The sequence below is a fragment of the Alosa sapidissima genome, chromosome 6 (genome assembly GCF_018492685.1).
Source record: "Alosa sapidissima isolate fAloSap1 chromosome 6, fAloSap1.pri, whole genome shotgun sequence".
NCBI lineage: Eukaryota > Metazoa > Chordata > Actinopteri > Clupeiformes > Clupeidae > Alosa > Alosa sapidissima.
This window is the reverse complement of record NC_055962.1, coordinates 39596540-39610408: the sequence shown is the minus strand read 5'-3', so window position 1 is coordinate 39610408 and position 13869 is coordinate 39596540. Positions and strand designations below refer to the sequence as shown.

Below are 13869 nucleotides of genomic sequence, written 5' to 3'. Positions count from 1 at the left end.
AGACGCGTGTGTGTTGGTGGAAGATGTGTGTGTGTTTCAGGAGGATGTGTGTGTGTCGCAGGAGGATGTGTGTGTGTCAGTAGACGCGTGTGTGTCGCAGGAGGATGTGTGTGTATCGCAAAAGGATGTGTGTGTGTCGGTAGACGCGTGTGTGTCGGTAGACGCGTGTGTATCGCAGGAGGATGTGTGTGTGTCGCAGGAGGATGTGTGTGTATCGCAGGAGGATGTGTGTGTGTTGGTAGACGCGTGTGTATCGCAGGAGGATGTGTGTGTGTTGGTAGACGCGTGTGTGTCGCAGGAGGATGTTCCTAAGGAGCAGCAGGACGTGGAGACCAGCAGGAGGGTCAGTTCGGAGTCCAGCAGGAGGGTCAGTGCGGAGTCCAGCAGGAGGGTCAGTGCGGAGTCCAGCAGGAGGGTCAGTGCGGAGTCCAGCAGGAGGGTCAGTGCAGAGACCAGGCAGCTACTCCTTGTTCACCAGGTGGGGGCGCTGTCTCTGCCCAGCCAGTTGCACTCTCTTACTATCCTCACTGGGGTGTGTGTATGTGTGTGTGTTTGTGTGTGTATGTGTGTGTTTATGTGTGTATGTGTGTGTGTTTGTGTGTGTATGTGTGTGTTTGTGTGTGTATGTGTGTGTGTTTGTGTGTGTATGTGTGTGTGTGTGCCATTTGCACTCTCTTACTATCCTCACTGGGGTGTGTGTGTTTGTGTGTGTATGTGTGTGTGTTTGTGTGTGTATGTGTGTGTTTGTGTGTGTATGTGTGTGTGTTTGTGTGTGTATGTGTGTGTGTGCCATTTGCACTCTCTTACTATCTTCACTGGGGTGTTTGTGTGTGTATGTGTGTGTGTTTGTGTGTGTATGTGTGTGTGTTTGTGTGTGTGTGTGTGTGTATGCGTGTGTGTGACTGCTGTTCCAGTGTTCTGCTGTGTCTCTCGGATTTTGCAAATTAGTGGTAATATGCTTATTTATTTAAAGGTCACATTCACTGAGAAACCGTTTAATACTTGTTACTTTCTAAATACTATAGCTCACTCCAAGTTGCATATGCATGCTGCACGTGAAAATGATCTTCTACCCCCATTGCCCGCATTAGCCAATGAAAGAAAATACACGGAAAAACAAGCGAATCAGAAAGAGCCCTTCCCAATGACGCCGAAGGGAAACGGATTATTCATGGCCTCGCCCACCTTGGCTTGTGACCGCCTACAGGAAGACTGGAAGATTTTGCGGCTAGGGGATTGTCTCTCTGCAGCTAGTAGGAGATAACAGCAAGTTGCCAACATGGCAGAAAAAAAATCGTGCCTGTTTTATTTCTGGCAATAACACATCAATGTTGCATGTCTTGCCTTAGAAACATGAGTTGAGGAAGAAATGGTTCGGATTTATCGTTGGAACACCACCACCGAAGTAGTGCAACATTAGTTCTGTGTTCCAATCATTTCGACAACACTCACTGCCTTAGAAAGTGGTTTTGCATCGATGTTCTGAAAACCTGGTTCTGTACCGTCATGACGATCGACCACCAGCTCACAGGCTGTAAGTACAAACAAACTTTTCCACCTAACGTCTGTTACAAAATAGCATGTTCATATTCTTCACGTTAGCATGCATGAAAAGGGTACAAGCTAGGCTTAGGCTAGCCTATATTACAGGAAGCTACACCAGGCACGTAACTGAAGTGTTCTGTTCGCGACGTGTAAAATCAGAGAATGCCTAATAGGAAGGGCTCTGGTAAAATCCATTAGAGGAATGGTCTATTTTCCCGAACGTAGCCTACAGGCCACTAACACGCCAGGTGTAGCTACTTCCATTGATTAGGCCTATTGGAAGCTAATTGTTGCAGTACATAACGCGAACGGAATGCTTCAGTTACGTGCCTGGTGTAGCTACACTCATAAGAAACTGACCACACTACCCAGAGATTTAGCTTGTTGAACCTATTATCTTCTAACCTAAGCGTTAAACCACAAATAATAATATTAGCAACAATATTTTATGCTCAACTAAGTACGGGTATTGTTCTAGTCTAAATCTAAATCAAAAACACAATACCCCTGCACTATTAGGCTAAGTTGCTATCACTAGAGCTCAGGTATTTACACTTATTACATTGACATACAATGATGTTTTGTTTGATTACTTGCTGTTTACTTAGTGTTTTGTATGTCTTCCAGAGCACATCCTCATGTCAGGCTACACAGCTTTCTAGCCTACATTAGGTCATCACGTTAGAAGCAAAGGTTTGTGATCTAACTTTTATTGTTGTGCTAGTTAGTTTCTAGAAGTCTTTTTCTAGTAGGCTAATACAGGTTCTTATGTGCTCGTCAATGTTTTGGAAAGTCAATTCATGGGTTTCTTCAGGTCACTTTCCACAGGTGTATAAAATCAAGCACCTCGATTATGAATGCAGACTGCATGGTGCTTGATTAATACACCTGTGTAAATGGACCTGATGAAACCCATGAATTGCATAACAGATAGAATTGATATTACCGAATGTCTTCTTGTGGGTATGCTACTTAGTACATCATACACCTTACCACAGTCACTAAAATATTTTTGTTTCCATTGTGCCAGTACAGTTTTGTGAGATAGTGAATGTCCTGTGTACTATTAGTATCTTGTAACTTGACAGTAATACACATTTATTTACTTTAGGTACCCAAACAGAATACTTCATGAAAAGTATGAGTATTGATACAAGCACTTCGGATACACCATGGGCATGGGGGCCTGCTACCTCTACTGCCATCAAGCCTGTTCATCCAAGGCCAGCTAGAAGACCTCGGGTTGATCAAGAGGAGGAGGAGGATGAAAGCGACATCTCCTCAATAACACCTGATGGCTCCACCTATGGCCCAGCGCAATCAAAGAGCAATGTAATAAAATCATCACAGCCAACGAATGTGTTTTGTGTGTTGTCCCTTCGGATCCCCAGGACAATACAAGCCGAAACAACAACTCAGACCTTTTTCCCTAAATAATCCCAGCACCATTTTACAAAGGATCTGTAGGCCAGATGTCTGCATCGTCTGGCAAAAAGAGGACATTGTTAATTCTGTGCATAGTTTGGATTGTTTTGTGTTTGCATTATTTTAATAGACTGCAATATTACTATTTGTCAGTGTTTCACGGACCACCTAGCAAAAAAAACAGTAGACCTACTTCAACAGTATATTACACAATAGGCCTTCTTACTGAACCACCTTGCTTATTGTCTTTGCACCTTGCTTATGGTGTCAGAGGATTCATATGATTTAAACTGACATAGGTTACATCAGTGTTGCAGAACTGTTTGGATTTACATACAAGTTGGTTCAATATTGCAAACAACTCATCTATTATATTTTACCACATCTACTTGTGGAACACTTGAGATAGCTTGTGGACCACACTTTGAGTACCACTGCTGTATGTAAATATAATAAAGTTGTTTATAGAAAATTGACCTGTTTTGTATATTTGTTTTAGAAGTTTCATCAGTTTTTGTCCCTTTTAAGCTAAAGGTTTATCTTACCTTTCATATCTTCTGTCTCACAGAGGGCCATAGTCGTCATAGTCGAATGTTTAGTGCATTTTGAAGGGAGTACATTATGCTAAGGCAGACTGGTTCTAATCCTGGGTACAGGGTCATACAGACAACAGGGGTACTGGTGTTACCCATTTTTCTAACCACATGAGCAATCCCCTTACGAAAAAGTAGTATAGGAATCTTATAGTATTTGGGGCAAAATATTATAGTAATCTTATAATTGGGACATACTGTAGAAGTACTACTAATAACTCTATAATATCCTGTAACCGCTATAGTTTTTCTATAGTAGTCTTATAGTACCAATAGTATGTCCAAATACTATAGTATTCCTATAAGATTACTGTAATATTTAGTCCCAAAATACTATAAGATTCCTATAGTAGGCTACTTTTTCTGTCATACGTGACAGAAAACAACTTGAGTAGGCTAACCTCTGCCAATGTCAGGCTATCATAGTTCTCATTACCGGAGAAGTCTTGCAGCACACATTCTCTGCTTCTGTAGGCATTCTGGTACAATTCCAGCAAAATATAGCTAGGTAGGCGTGTTTGCATTTAGATCTATATATGTATTGGGCTATGACCAAGTGGTCTTTCAATGATGGTATCATGGAATTCAAACCATAACTATCTAGCTATTCCGATAGCATTAGCAGGCTAGGTCAGTGGCTGAACTGCATTTAGGGTGCTTACCTGTGTTGTGAAGTAAAATATCTACTAGGAAGATTGCAAAGACTTTTGACTGTGTAAAGAAATAGGTCTTTATTTTAAAATGTTTCCAACTGTTTATTACTTGAAAGCAAGATGACGATTGTCACAAACGTTTACCTCTTTTAGGAGAAATTTTAAGCTGACAGGCAATTGTTACCATTCTATTAAACCAACGTTCACCGACAAACGATCAGGAAGCGGTTCTTCTTCCTACTCGAACACTAGGATCAAACACATGAAGTTGTATCTCCGAAGACATTTTGTGCAACAGTTTTGACTCGAGTTTTAGCCAGGTTTTAGCACTGTAAAGTTGAATATGGAGCATAGCACAGGCAGAATCGGATGAGGACGCACTGGAGGAAGCGTCACAGTACTGTTAGCCAATCAGAGGTGAATTCATTAGCATGTCATTAATATTCATGACTAGAGGCGAAATCCAGTCGTTCCTCCCCGCCCACCTTCCCCACCAAACTAGAACAGCATGAAACAGACGCAGGACATCATTTTTTTCACCAAAACCGTCTCACAGGGCATTCATCAATACTACAGACCACTGCAACATTAATGAAAAAACGATGAGATGAGACCTTTAAAGTATTTTCGGTAAAAACAGTTTAGCGTACATATCGTACACCCGACAGGAACTTTTGGACATCGGTTCCTGCAATCCCGACATCTTCATCAGCATAATACCAGAGATTGCTAGATCAGCGAGACCCACGAACTCCGCCACACCAACTGAAAGGAACTTCAGACGCCCAGAAAATGTAAACACAGGGACTCTCGTGGAGGAGTTTGAGCGAGGCTAAAGCTAACTCCACATTGACTCGCTCTTCCAAGCCTTTTCCTCACCGATGTTCGCTCCCTGGTGAAAAAATGGATGAACTGCGGATCACCACACACAGAATGGTTATGGACTGCAACATATTGATTCACACAGAAACTTGGCTTAACAGCGAAATACCCAACAACGCTATCGAGCTAACTGGACGCTCCATTCTCTGTGCCAACAAAACAGCTGACTCAGGTAAGACTTCATCAAAATGTATAATGCCCCACAAGAGGAGATAATATTTTATACCAAGTTTACGCAAACATAGCTGATGCCTACAAAGCTGCTCCCCTCCCCCACCTAGGACACTCAGATCACCTCTCTTGTTTCTACTGCCCAAGTACTCAGCACTCATCAAACGTGTGAAACCAACAGTGAGGGCAGTCAAAGTGTGAAACCCATACGTGTGAAACCAACAGTGAGGGCAGTCAAAGTGTGAAACCCACACATGTGAAACCAACAGTGACTTCAGCAGCAACACTTCAGCAGCATTTTGAAAACACTGACTGGAGAGTGTTCGCAACTCAGGCCACCCATGACTTCCACACGGACATTGATTCATATGACTCCTCCATTCTGGACTGTATCAACTCCAACATCAACAGTGTCACCACCCGGACTACGGATTATGACTTTCCCTAATCAGAAGCCATGGATGAACAGTGAGGTCAGACTTCTGCTGAAGGCACAAGACATCGCATTCAGATCAGGGGATGCTCATGCCCCACAATAGGACGTAATGCATGTAAGGCTGCTGGTCTTGATGGTATCCCCAGACCTGAGCCTGTGCAGTGCAGCTGACTGAGGTTTGGACTGACATATTTAATCTGTGACCAGCCCAGGCAGCTGTCCCCGCGTGCTTTAAAACCATCTCCATCGTGCAGGTGCCAAAAACACTCCACTACAACAAGCCTCAATGACTTCCATCCAGTCACACTCACCCCCAGCTCAGCATTCAACACCATCATCCCCTCCAAACTGATCACCAAAATCAGTAAACTGGGCATCAACACCTCCCTCTGTAACTGGATGCTGGACTTCCTAACCAACAGACCTCAGTCTGTTAGGTTAGATAACCACACCTCCTCAACCATCACCCTGAACACTGGCGTACCACAGGGATGTGTGCTGAGCCCTCTCCTCTACTCCCTCTTCACCTACGACTGCACACCTGTACATGGCTCTAACACCATTGTCAAGTTTGCAAATGACACTACGGTGACTGGTCTCATCAGCAACAATGATGAGATGGCTTACAGGGAGGAGGTCCAGCACCTAACATCGTGGTGCACTGATAACAACCTGGCTCTCAACACCAAGAAGACCAAAGAGCTCATTGTGAACTTCGGGAAGTCTAAAGCTAGCACACACACACCCATTCTCACCAACGAGACTGAGGTGGAGCATGTCACCAGCTTCAAGTTTCTGGACGTCCACATCTCTGAGGACCTCTCGTGGACCCTCAACACCTCTACCCTGATCAAAAAAGCTCACCAGCGTCTCTTCTTTCTGAGGAGACTAAAGAAGGTTCATCTGTCTCCTCCTCAGATCTTAGTGAACTTCTACCGCTGCACCATTGAGAGCATCCCCACCAACTGTGTCACAGTTTGGTATGGCAACTGCTCTGCCCACGACCGGAAAGCACTGCAGAGGGTGGTGAAAACTGGTGAAAACTGCCCAACGCATCACCAGTTCCTCACTCCCCTCCATCGAGGCCATCCAGGGCAAGCGATCATCAAAGACTGTTCTCACCCCAACCACAGACTGTTCACCCCACTCCCCTCCGGGAGGCGTTACAGGTCTCTCCGCATCCGAACCAGCAGGTTTAGAGGAAGCTTCTTTCCTGTGGCTGTCATTCTACTTAACTGTAGCTCAGCATCTGGTGACATCCAACCAACTAAGCCCCCATCACCCCCCGACCGCCTCCGCCTGATGCCTCCTTGTCTGTGCATGTTGAGGTGTCCACGACCATGGCAACCTTGACAGGGACAACGAGGAGGCGGACATTTGGTGCACTTTTCTAGTTAGACACAAACTGCATTTCGTTGTCTTTGTACTTGTACTCGGCACAATGACAATAAAGTTGAATCTAATCTTATCTAATCTAATCAATGTTGTTCATAAAGGAACCTACACTGACCCACATATTAGCATTGAGAGCTATTGTCTCCTCAGTCTTCATGAAGGTTGTTCAATTAAAGTTTATCAGTCTTTATGAAGTTTTTTTTATTTAAAAGTTTAACACAGTGGTTCTTAACCCTTTTTCAGTGATGTACCCCCTGTGAAATATTTTTTCAGCCAAGTACCCCCTAACCAGCGCAAAGCATTTTTAGTTGAGAAAAAAAAAAGACTTAAAACAGAGCACTGTGCCATCAGTGTCTAATTTATTAAACTGTGGAACTGATAAATAATATATATGTATGTATATTTTAAAATCTCATGTGCCCCCTAGAGTGCCTTCACGTACCCCCAGGGGTACGCGTACCCCCATTTGAGAACCACTGGTTTAACACATTGACCCCAGAGCCATCGTAGTTCCTGATACATTGCCACCAGAGTGCTTGTTGTTCCTGTTTGTGTGTGTGTGTTTGTGTGTGTGTGTGTGTGTGTGTGTGCTTGTTGTTCCTGACTAATGGAGTTTGTGTCTCCAGGTGAAGGACTCAATGCAGCAGATGAAGCTCAAACTGCAGCAGCAGATTCAGCTGACACCCCTGTGTGCCTCCCCTTCCGATACACACACCGCCCTACAGGAGGTCATTGTGAGTACACACAAACACACACAGTCACACACACACACACACACACACACACACACACACATACGGCCCTCTGCGCCTCCACACACAAACACATACACACACACACACACACACATTCCTCTGTACCTCAGCGTCTGACCCTAACCCTAACCTTGGCCTCCGTGTTGTGTGGTTGCTGCAGGATGGGAAGCAGAGCTCGGGGCAGCTGGCGTCCAGGCTGGAGGCCCTCTCTGTGGGCCAGAGTGGGCAGGCTGAGAGGGGCGAGCTGGAGCCGCTGGAGGTCAACCTCAGGGAGCACCAGCAGGGGGCAGCAGAGACGCTCACCATTCTGGAGCACCAGCAGGGGGCAGCAGAGACGCTCACCATTCTGGAGGAGCTGATGGCTGCATGGTGCAGGTGAGGAACCCCTTTCCCCTCCTGGTTCTGTGTGGAAGAACACACACCTGGATAAGGTTCTGTGTGGAAGAACACACACCTGGATAAGGTGAGGAACCCCTTTGCCTCTCCTCCTACCTGTATGCAGAGTTGGGTCAGATTACTCTGAAATGTAAAATCTATAACTGAGTATAGACTACACGGCAAGTTTTTTAATCAGTAATGTAATCCATTGGATTAAAAAATTAATGTAATGTAATCTGAATACTTTTGGATACTTATGGATAACTTCAATATAAAATACTCAAAAATGAAATACATGGATACCTGGATAAGGTTAGGAACCTCCTCCTGCATCTCTACAGAAGAACACACACCTCTTTCCCTCTCCACACACCTGGATAGGGTAAGGGTTACCACACACACCTGGATAACACCTGGATATGGTTAGGGTCTCCACACACCTGGATAGGGTAAGGGTTACCACACACACCTGGATAACACCTGGATATGGTTAGGGTCCACACACACCTGGATATGGTTAGGGTCTCCACACACCTGGATATGGTCAAGTTCTCATTCTCAGCGTCTGTGTGTGTTTGTGTTTGTATGTGTGTGTGTGTGCGTGTTTGTGTTCGTGTGTGTGTATGTGCATGCGCGTGTGTGTTTGTGTGTGTGTGCGTGTGTCTGTGTGCGTCTGTGTAATGAGAGTTTGTATGAGTTTGTGTGTGTGTGTGTGTAATGAGAGTTTGTGTGTGTGTGTGTCTGTGTAATGAGAGTTTGTGTGTGTGTGTGTGTGTAATGAGAGTTTGTGTGTGTGTGTGTGTGTGTGTCTGTGTAATGAGAGTTTGTGTGTGTGTGTGTCTGTGTAATGAGAGTTTGTGTGTGTGTGTGTCTGTGTAATGAGAGTTTGTGTGTGTGTGTGTGTGTAATGAGAGTTTGTGTGTGTGTGTGTGTGTGTGTCTGTGTAATGAGAGTTTGTGTGAGTTGGTGTGAGTCTTTGACTGTTTGTTGATCCTTTGTGTGGTAATCTGTGTGTGTGTGTGTGTGTGTGTGTGTGTGTGTGTGTGTGTGTGTGGCCTGTGTATGGAGCAGAGGGGAGGGCTCTAGTCGGATGCTGAACCTTCTGCAGGAACATCAGACCCTGAAGTACAACCTTAGAACCATCCTGCAGACTGCTGAGAACCTCACTGCAGGCTACACGGAACCACAGAACCGAGAGGATATCAGGAGAACCCTCTCACAGGTCAGAATGTTCTCACCTCATATGACATTTCACATCTCGTTACATTCTACCTCACATTCTAACCCTAACCCTAACATCACATTGCTAGCCCTTAGCACGGCGCAGTTGCTCATATGTGTGGTCTATGTGTGTGCTAACTCTTACCACGGTGCAGTGAGATGCTCATATGTGGTCTATGTGTGTGCTAACTCTTAGCACGGCGCAGTGAGATGCTCATGTGTGGTCTATGTGTGTGCTAACCCTTAGCACGGCGCAGTTGCTCATATGTGTGGTCTATGTGTATGCTAGCCCTTAGCACGGCGCTGTTGCTCATATGTGTGGTCTATGTGTATGCTAGCCCTTAGCACGGCGCAGTTGCTCATATGTGTGGTCTATGTGTATGCTAGCCCTTAGCACGGCGCAGTTGCTCATATGTGTGGTCTATGTGTATGCTAGCCCTTAGCACGGCGCAGTTGCTCATATGTGTGGTCTATGTGTATGCTAGCCCTTAGCACGGCGCAGTTGCTCATATGTATGGTCTATGTGTATGCTAGCCCTTAGCACGGCACAGTTGCTCATATGTGTGGTCTATGTGTGTGCTAATTCTTAGCACGGCACAGTTGCTCATATGTGTGGTCTATGTGTATGCTAGCCCTTAGCACGGCACAGTTGCTCATATGTGTGGTCTATGTGTGTGCTAATTCTTAGCACGGCACAGTTGCTCATATGTGTGGTCTATGTGTGTGCTAATTCTTAGCACGGCACAGTTGCTCATATGTGTGGTCTATGTGTGTGCTAATTCTTAGCACGGCACAGTTGCTCATATGTGTGGTCTATGTGTGTGCTTATTCTTAGCACGGCACAGTTGCTCATATGTGTGGTCTATGTGTATGCTAGCCCTTAGCACGGCACAGTTGCTCATATGTGTGGTCTATGTGCGTGCTAACTCTTAGCACGGCGCAGTGAGATGCTCATATGTGGTCTATGTGTGTGCTAACTCTTAGCACGGCGCAGTGAGATGCTCATATGTGGTCTATGTGTGTGCTAACCCTTAGCACGGCGCAGTGACAGAGAGGATGGTCAGTGCCCAAGAGGAGCTTGACCTCCTCTGCTCTAGGGGCCGACTCTTGCAGATGGAACTGACCAAAGTGTCAGGCCACCAAGCCCAGGATGTTACAGCAGACACCAATGCTGTTGTGGAACGCTGGTCAAAGGTGAGCTCTGGCAGTCAGACACATCTCACATGTACAAATCCATCCCATAATCCTCATGTTGCCATAGAGAAACAGAGTGCCAGTCTTTTTTTCTTGTCCTTAAGGTCTTTGAGATAATTGATGGCAATGTGGAGCGCTTGACCCAGACGCTGGTGTTGTGGGATGACGTTGTGCAGATTGAGCAGAGCATTGGGCAGTGGTGCTCATCCTCTCTCCCCGTGCTCTGTGGTGGACTCGTCAGCCTGGAAGACATGCAGAGCACAGAGAAGCACCTGTCCGCATTTAAGGTCAAGGTCAACCTAGTCAGAGAAGCACCTGTCCGCATTTAAGGTCAAGGTCAACCTAGTCAGAGAAGCACCTGTCCGCATTTAAGGTCAAGGTCGCACCTGTCCTCATTTAAGGTCAAGGTTAACCTAGTCATTGTCAGTGTAATCCCAGAGTAATTTGACGAGTCAAACATCCCCTCGAGAGCTAGATTACGTTGATCGAAGGGGTACCAAGTTTGACTGATTTTAGCGCTTCCAGCCCAAAGGCTAACAGTGCAAGTGCTATATTGATCCTTCTGGCTTATAAAAACAGACGAAGTGACTGCACAATATTAACGTCATGTACACAAACCAACGCTGCACACCCATTACTCTCGTTTGAATTACTCGCGAACCCCTGATTGGATAGATATGCCACGTATGTCAGATGAAAGAGGAGACACAGAGATATCATTTGATACCAAGTACATCCTTCTGGGTTATAAAACAGACGAAGTGACAGCAAAATAATAACTTCATATAGCTGGACTTACCCCACGTTTTTGTGGCAAAGCATGTTTATAATCCAACGCTATCGTGTTTTTCTCTACGGCAAAGCATGTTCATAATCCGGTTTTGAGATCCTAGCAAATTCCTGCATGGCATCCAATTCAAGGCTTACATTGCATCCCAATTTGTTGAACAAAGAAACACCTTTTTTGCCTTTACTTTGTTCATGGCAATGCAGTAAAGGGTTGAGAATCATTATGGCACACATGCTAACACGCAAACTTGGGTCAAATCAGGTCAGATCAGTTCGTGTCATAGATATGGAGCTCGGAAAGGTCATTTTTCATCATTAAATAAAAAATGGCATTTATTTCCATAAATCACACACCAAATATTTCTGTAAATTGCTCAGCCCCAGAGTATTCCTCCAACATGGCAATTATATTGCCCGATTCAGGACAGTCTGGCCTACACACACATGAAATGCATGTAGAGCTATGAGCTTGCTATGGTGAGATACAGGTCAAAATATAAGAATTTTTATAATACGCTTTTTATATTTTAATTCTTTAAAAATCAAAATAAAATCAATGCTAGCTAAAATCAATCAGCCTAGACTCTGCTGAAAAAAACAATATATATAATATGTGTGTGTGGCACTCACAATGACCAGAATAAATCCTTATGAATAAAGGTAGTGAAAATGCCCTAAAAACAGCTTAGGGTTCTAAGGGTTAAGACAGCTTGTGATGTGTGAATAGAGATTTTACCATTTTCAATTTACAATTTAATATCACTTATAGAGTGCCAAAACATTGCACATGACTCATGGCGCTTTACAGAGTGTTAAACAATCAGAGAAAAGAAGAGAAGAAAAGAAGGCTGATGAGTAATAGGGGAGAATTGGAGATACATGTAGATAGATAGATAGATAGATAGATAGATACTTTATTGATCCCCAGGGGAGATACATGTAGATAGATAGATAGATAGATAGATAGATACTTTATTGATCCCCAGGGGAAATTCATGTAGATAGAAACCTTTAGCAGATCCACGACTCAAGAGCCTGATCCATCTGCCTAGGGTCAGTACAGGACAGTAAGGTCTGTTTACATGATAAATGAATGAGTTAGTTAGGTGTAGAGAATAGAACATGGTGTTTAACGCCACCTGAGGTGTATGTTACAAAGAGGTGGGATAGTTACATATCCAATATGATAATGCATGAATCCTATTTAGTGTCAGAAAGTTCATGTGAGATAATGTTTGTGTATGATGTGTACTGTATGTGTGTGTGTGTGTGATATGTGTGAATAAAGATCATGTGTGTGTGTGTGTGTGTGTGTGTGTGTGTGTGTGTGTGTGTGTGTGTGTGTGATCAGGTAGATATGTGTGAATAAAGATCATGTGTGTGTGTGTGTGTGTGTGTGTGATCATGTGTGTGTGTGTGTGTGTGCTCAGCTAGAGATAGATGCCATGGATGTGCAGCTGGCTTCTCTACATGAACAACTCACCAAACTCTCCCAGAGAAGAAACAACCAGGAAGTACCCGCTGAGCTGCAGGTATTACACACTGAGCTGCAGGTATTACATGCTGAGCTGCAGGTGTAATGGCCTGCTTCATTAGAACCTTACACACACATGGTGTTCTCTGGCCTGCTTGATTAGAACCAGTGTTGCTCAGGTGTGTGTCTGGCCTGCTTCATTAGAACCAGTGTTGCTCAGGTGTGTGTCTGGCTGCAGCAGGTGGAGGAGGGCCTGAGGAGGAAGCTGTGTCAGGCACATGCGGCGTACGCGCGCATCAGCAGATCCCTGGAAGACTACAGCTCACAGAAGCAGCAGCTGGAGGACTTCATCTCCCAAGGTGCACTGCGTCTTAAGAACGTGGAGGACAAGGTTTCAGACCTGCTTCTGGTATCAAACCCTGAGAACATCAGCAGACTGAAGGTTCACCACTCCCTATATGTGACACCTACAAATACAAACATCAGTTTGCTACAGATGTGTCTAAATACAAACATCAGTTTGCTACAGATGTGTCTAAATACAAACATCAGTTTGCTACAGATGTGTCTAAATACAAACATCAGTTTGTTACAGATGTGTCTAAATACAAACATCAGTTTACTACAGATGTGTTAGCCTTGCAGGACTATGTAGAGTTACAGAGTTTTCTGTTTCTGCATGGTTTGGATCTGTTTGGATCACACACACACTACACTAACACACACTACACACACACACTACACAAACACACACTACACAAACACACACACACTACGCACTACACACACACACTACACACTACACAAACACACACTACACAAACACACACACACTACACAAACACACACTACACACACACACTACACAAACACACACTACACAAAAACACACTACACACACTTTCTGTTTCTGCATGGTTTGGATCTGAGGGTTGTTTCTTGCTTTAACTCCGCCACA

The 13869-nt window shown here is 44.5% G+C and overlaps 1 protein-coding gene across 1 annotated transcript in view; it reads left to right on the top strand.

The window, feature by feature from the left end:
• The window catches only part of syne1a (spectrin repeat containing, nuclear envelope 1a), a 322712-nt gene that overhangs the window by 46049 nt on the left and 262794 nt on the right, over positions 1 to 13869 (top strand). The window contains exons 15-22 of the mRNA XM_042094571.1: positions 221 to 478; positions 7727 to 7834; positions 8016 to 8230; positions 9305 to 9455; positions 10490 to 10648; positions 10753 to 10935; positions 12868 to 12969; positions 13150 to 13353. Of these exons, the coding sequence (XP_041950505.1) occupies positions 221 to 478; positions 7727 to 7834; positions 8016 to 8230; positions 9305 to 9455; positions 10490 to 10648; positions 10753 to 10935; positions 12868 to 12969; positions 13150 to 13353 (1380 nt within the window). The remainder of the gene's footprint in view (positions 1 to 220; positions 479 to 7726; positions 7835 to 8015; positions 8231 to 9304; positions 9456 to 10489; positions 10649 to 10752; positions 10936 to 12867; positions 12970 to 13149; positions 13354 to 13869) is intronic.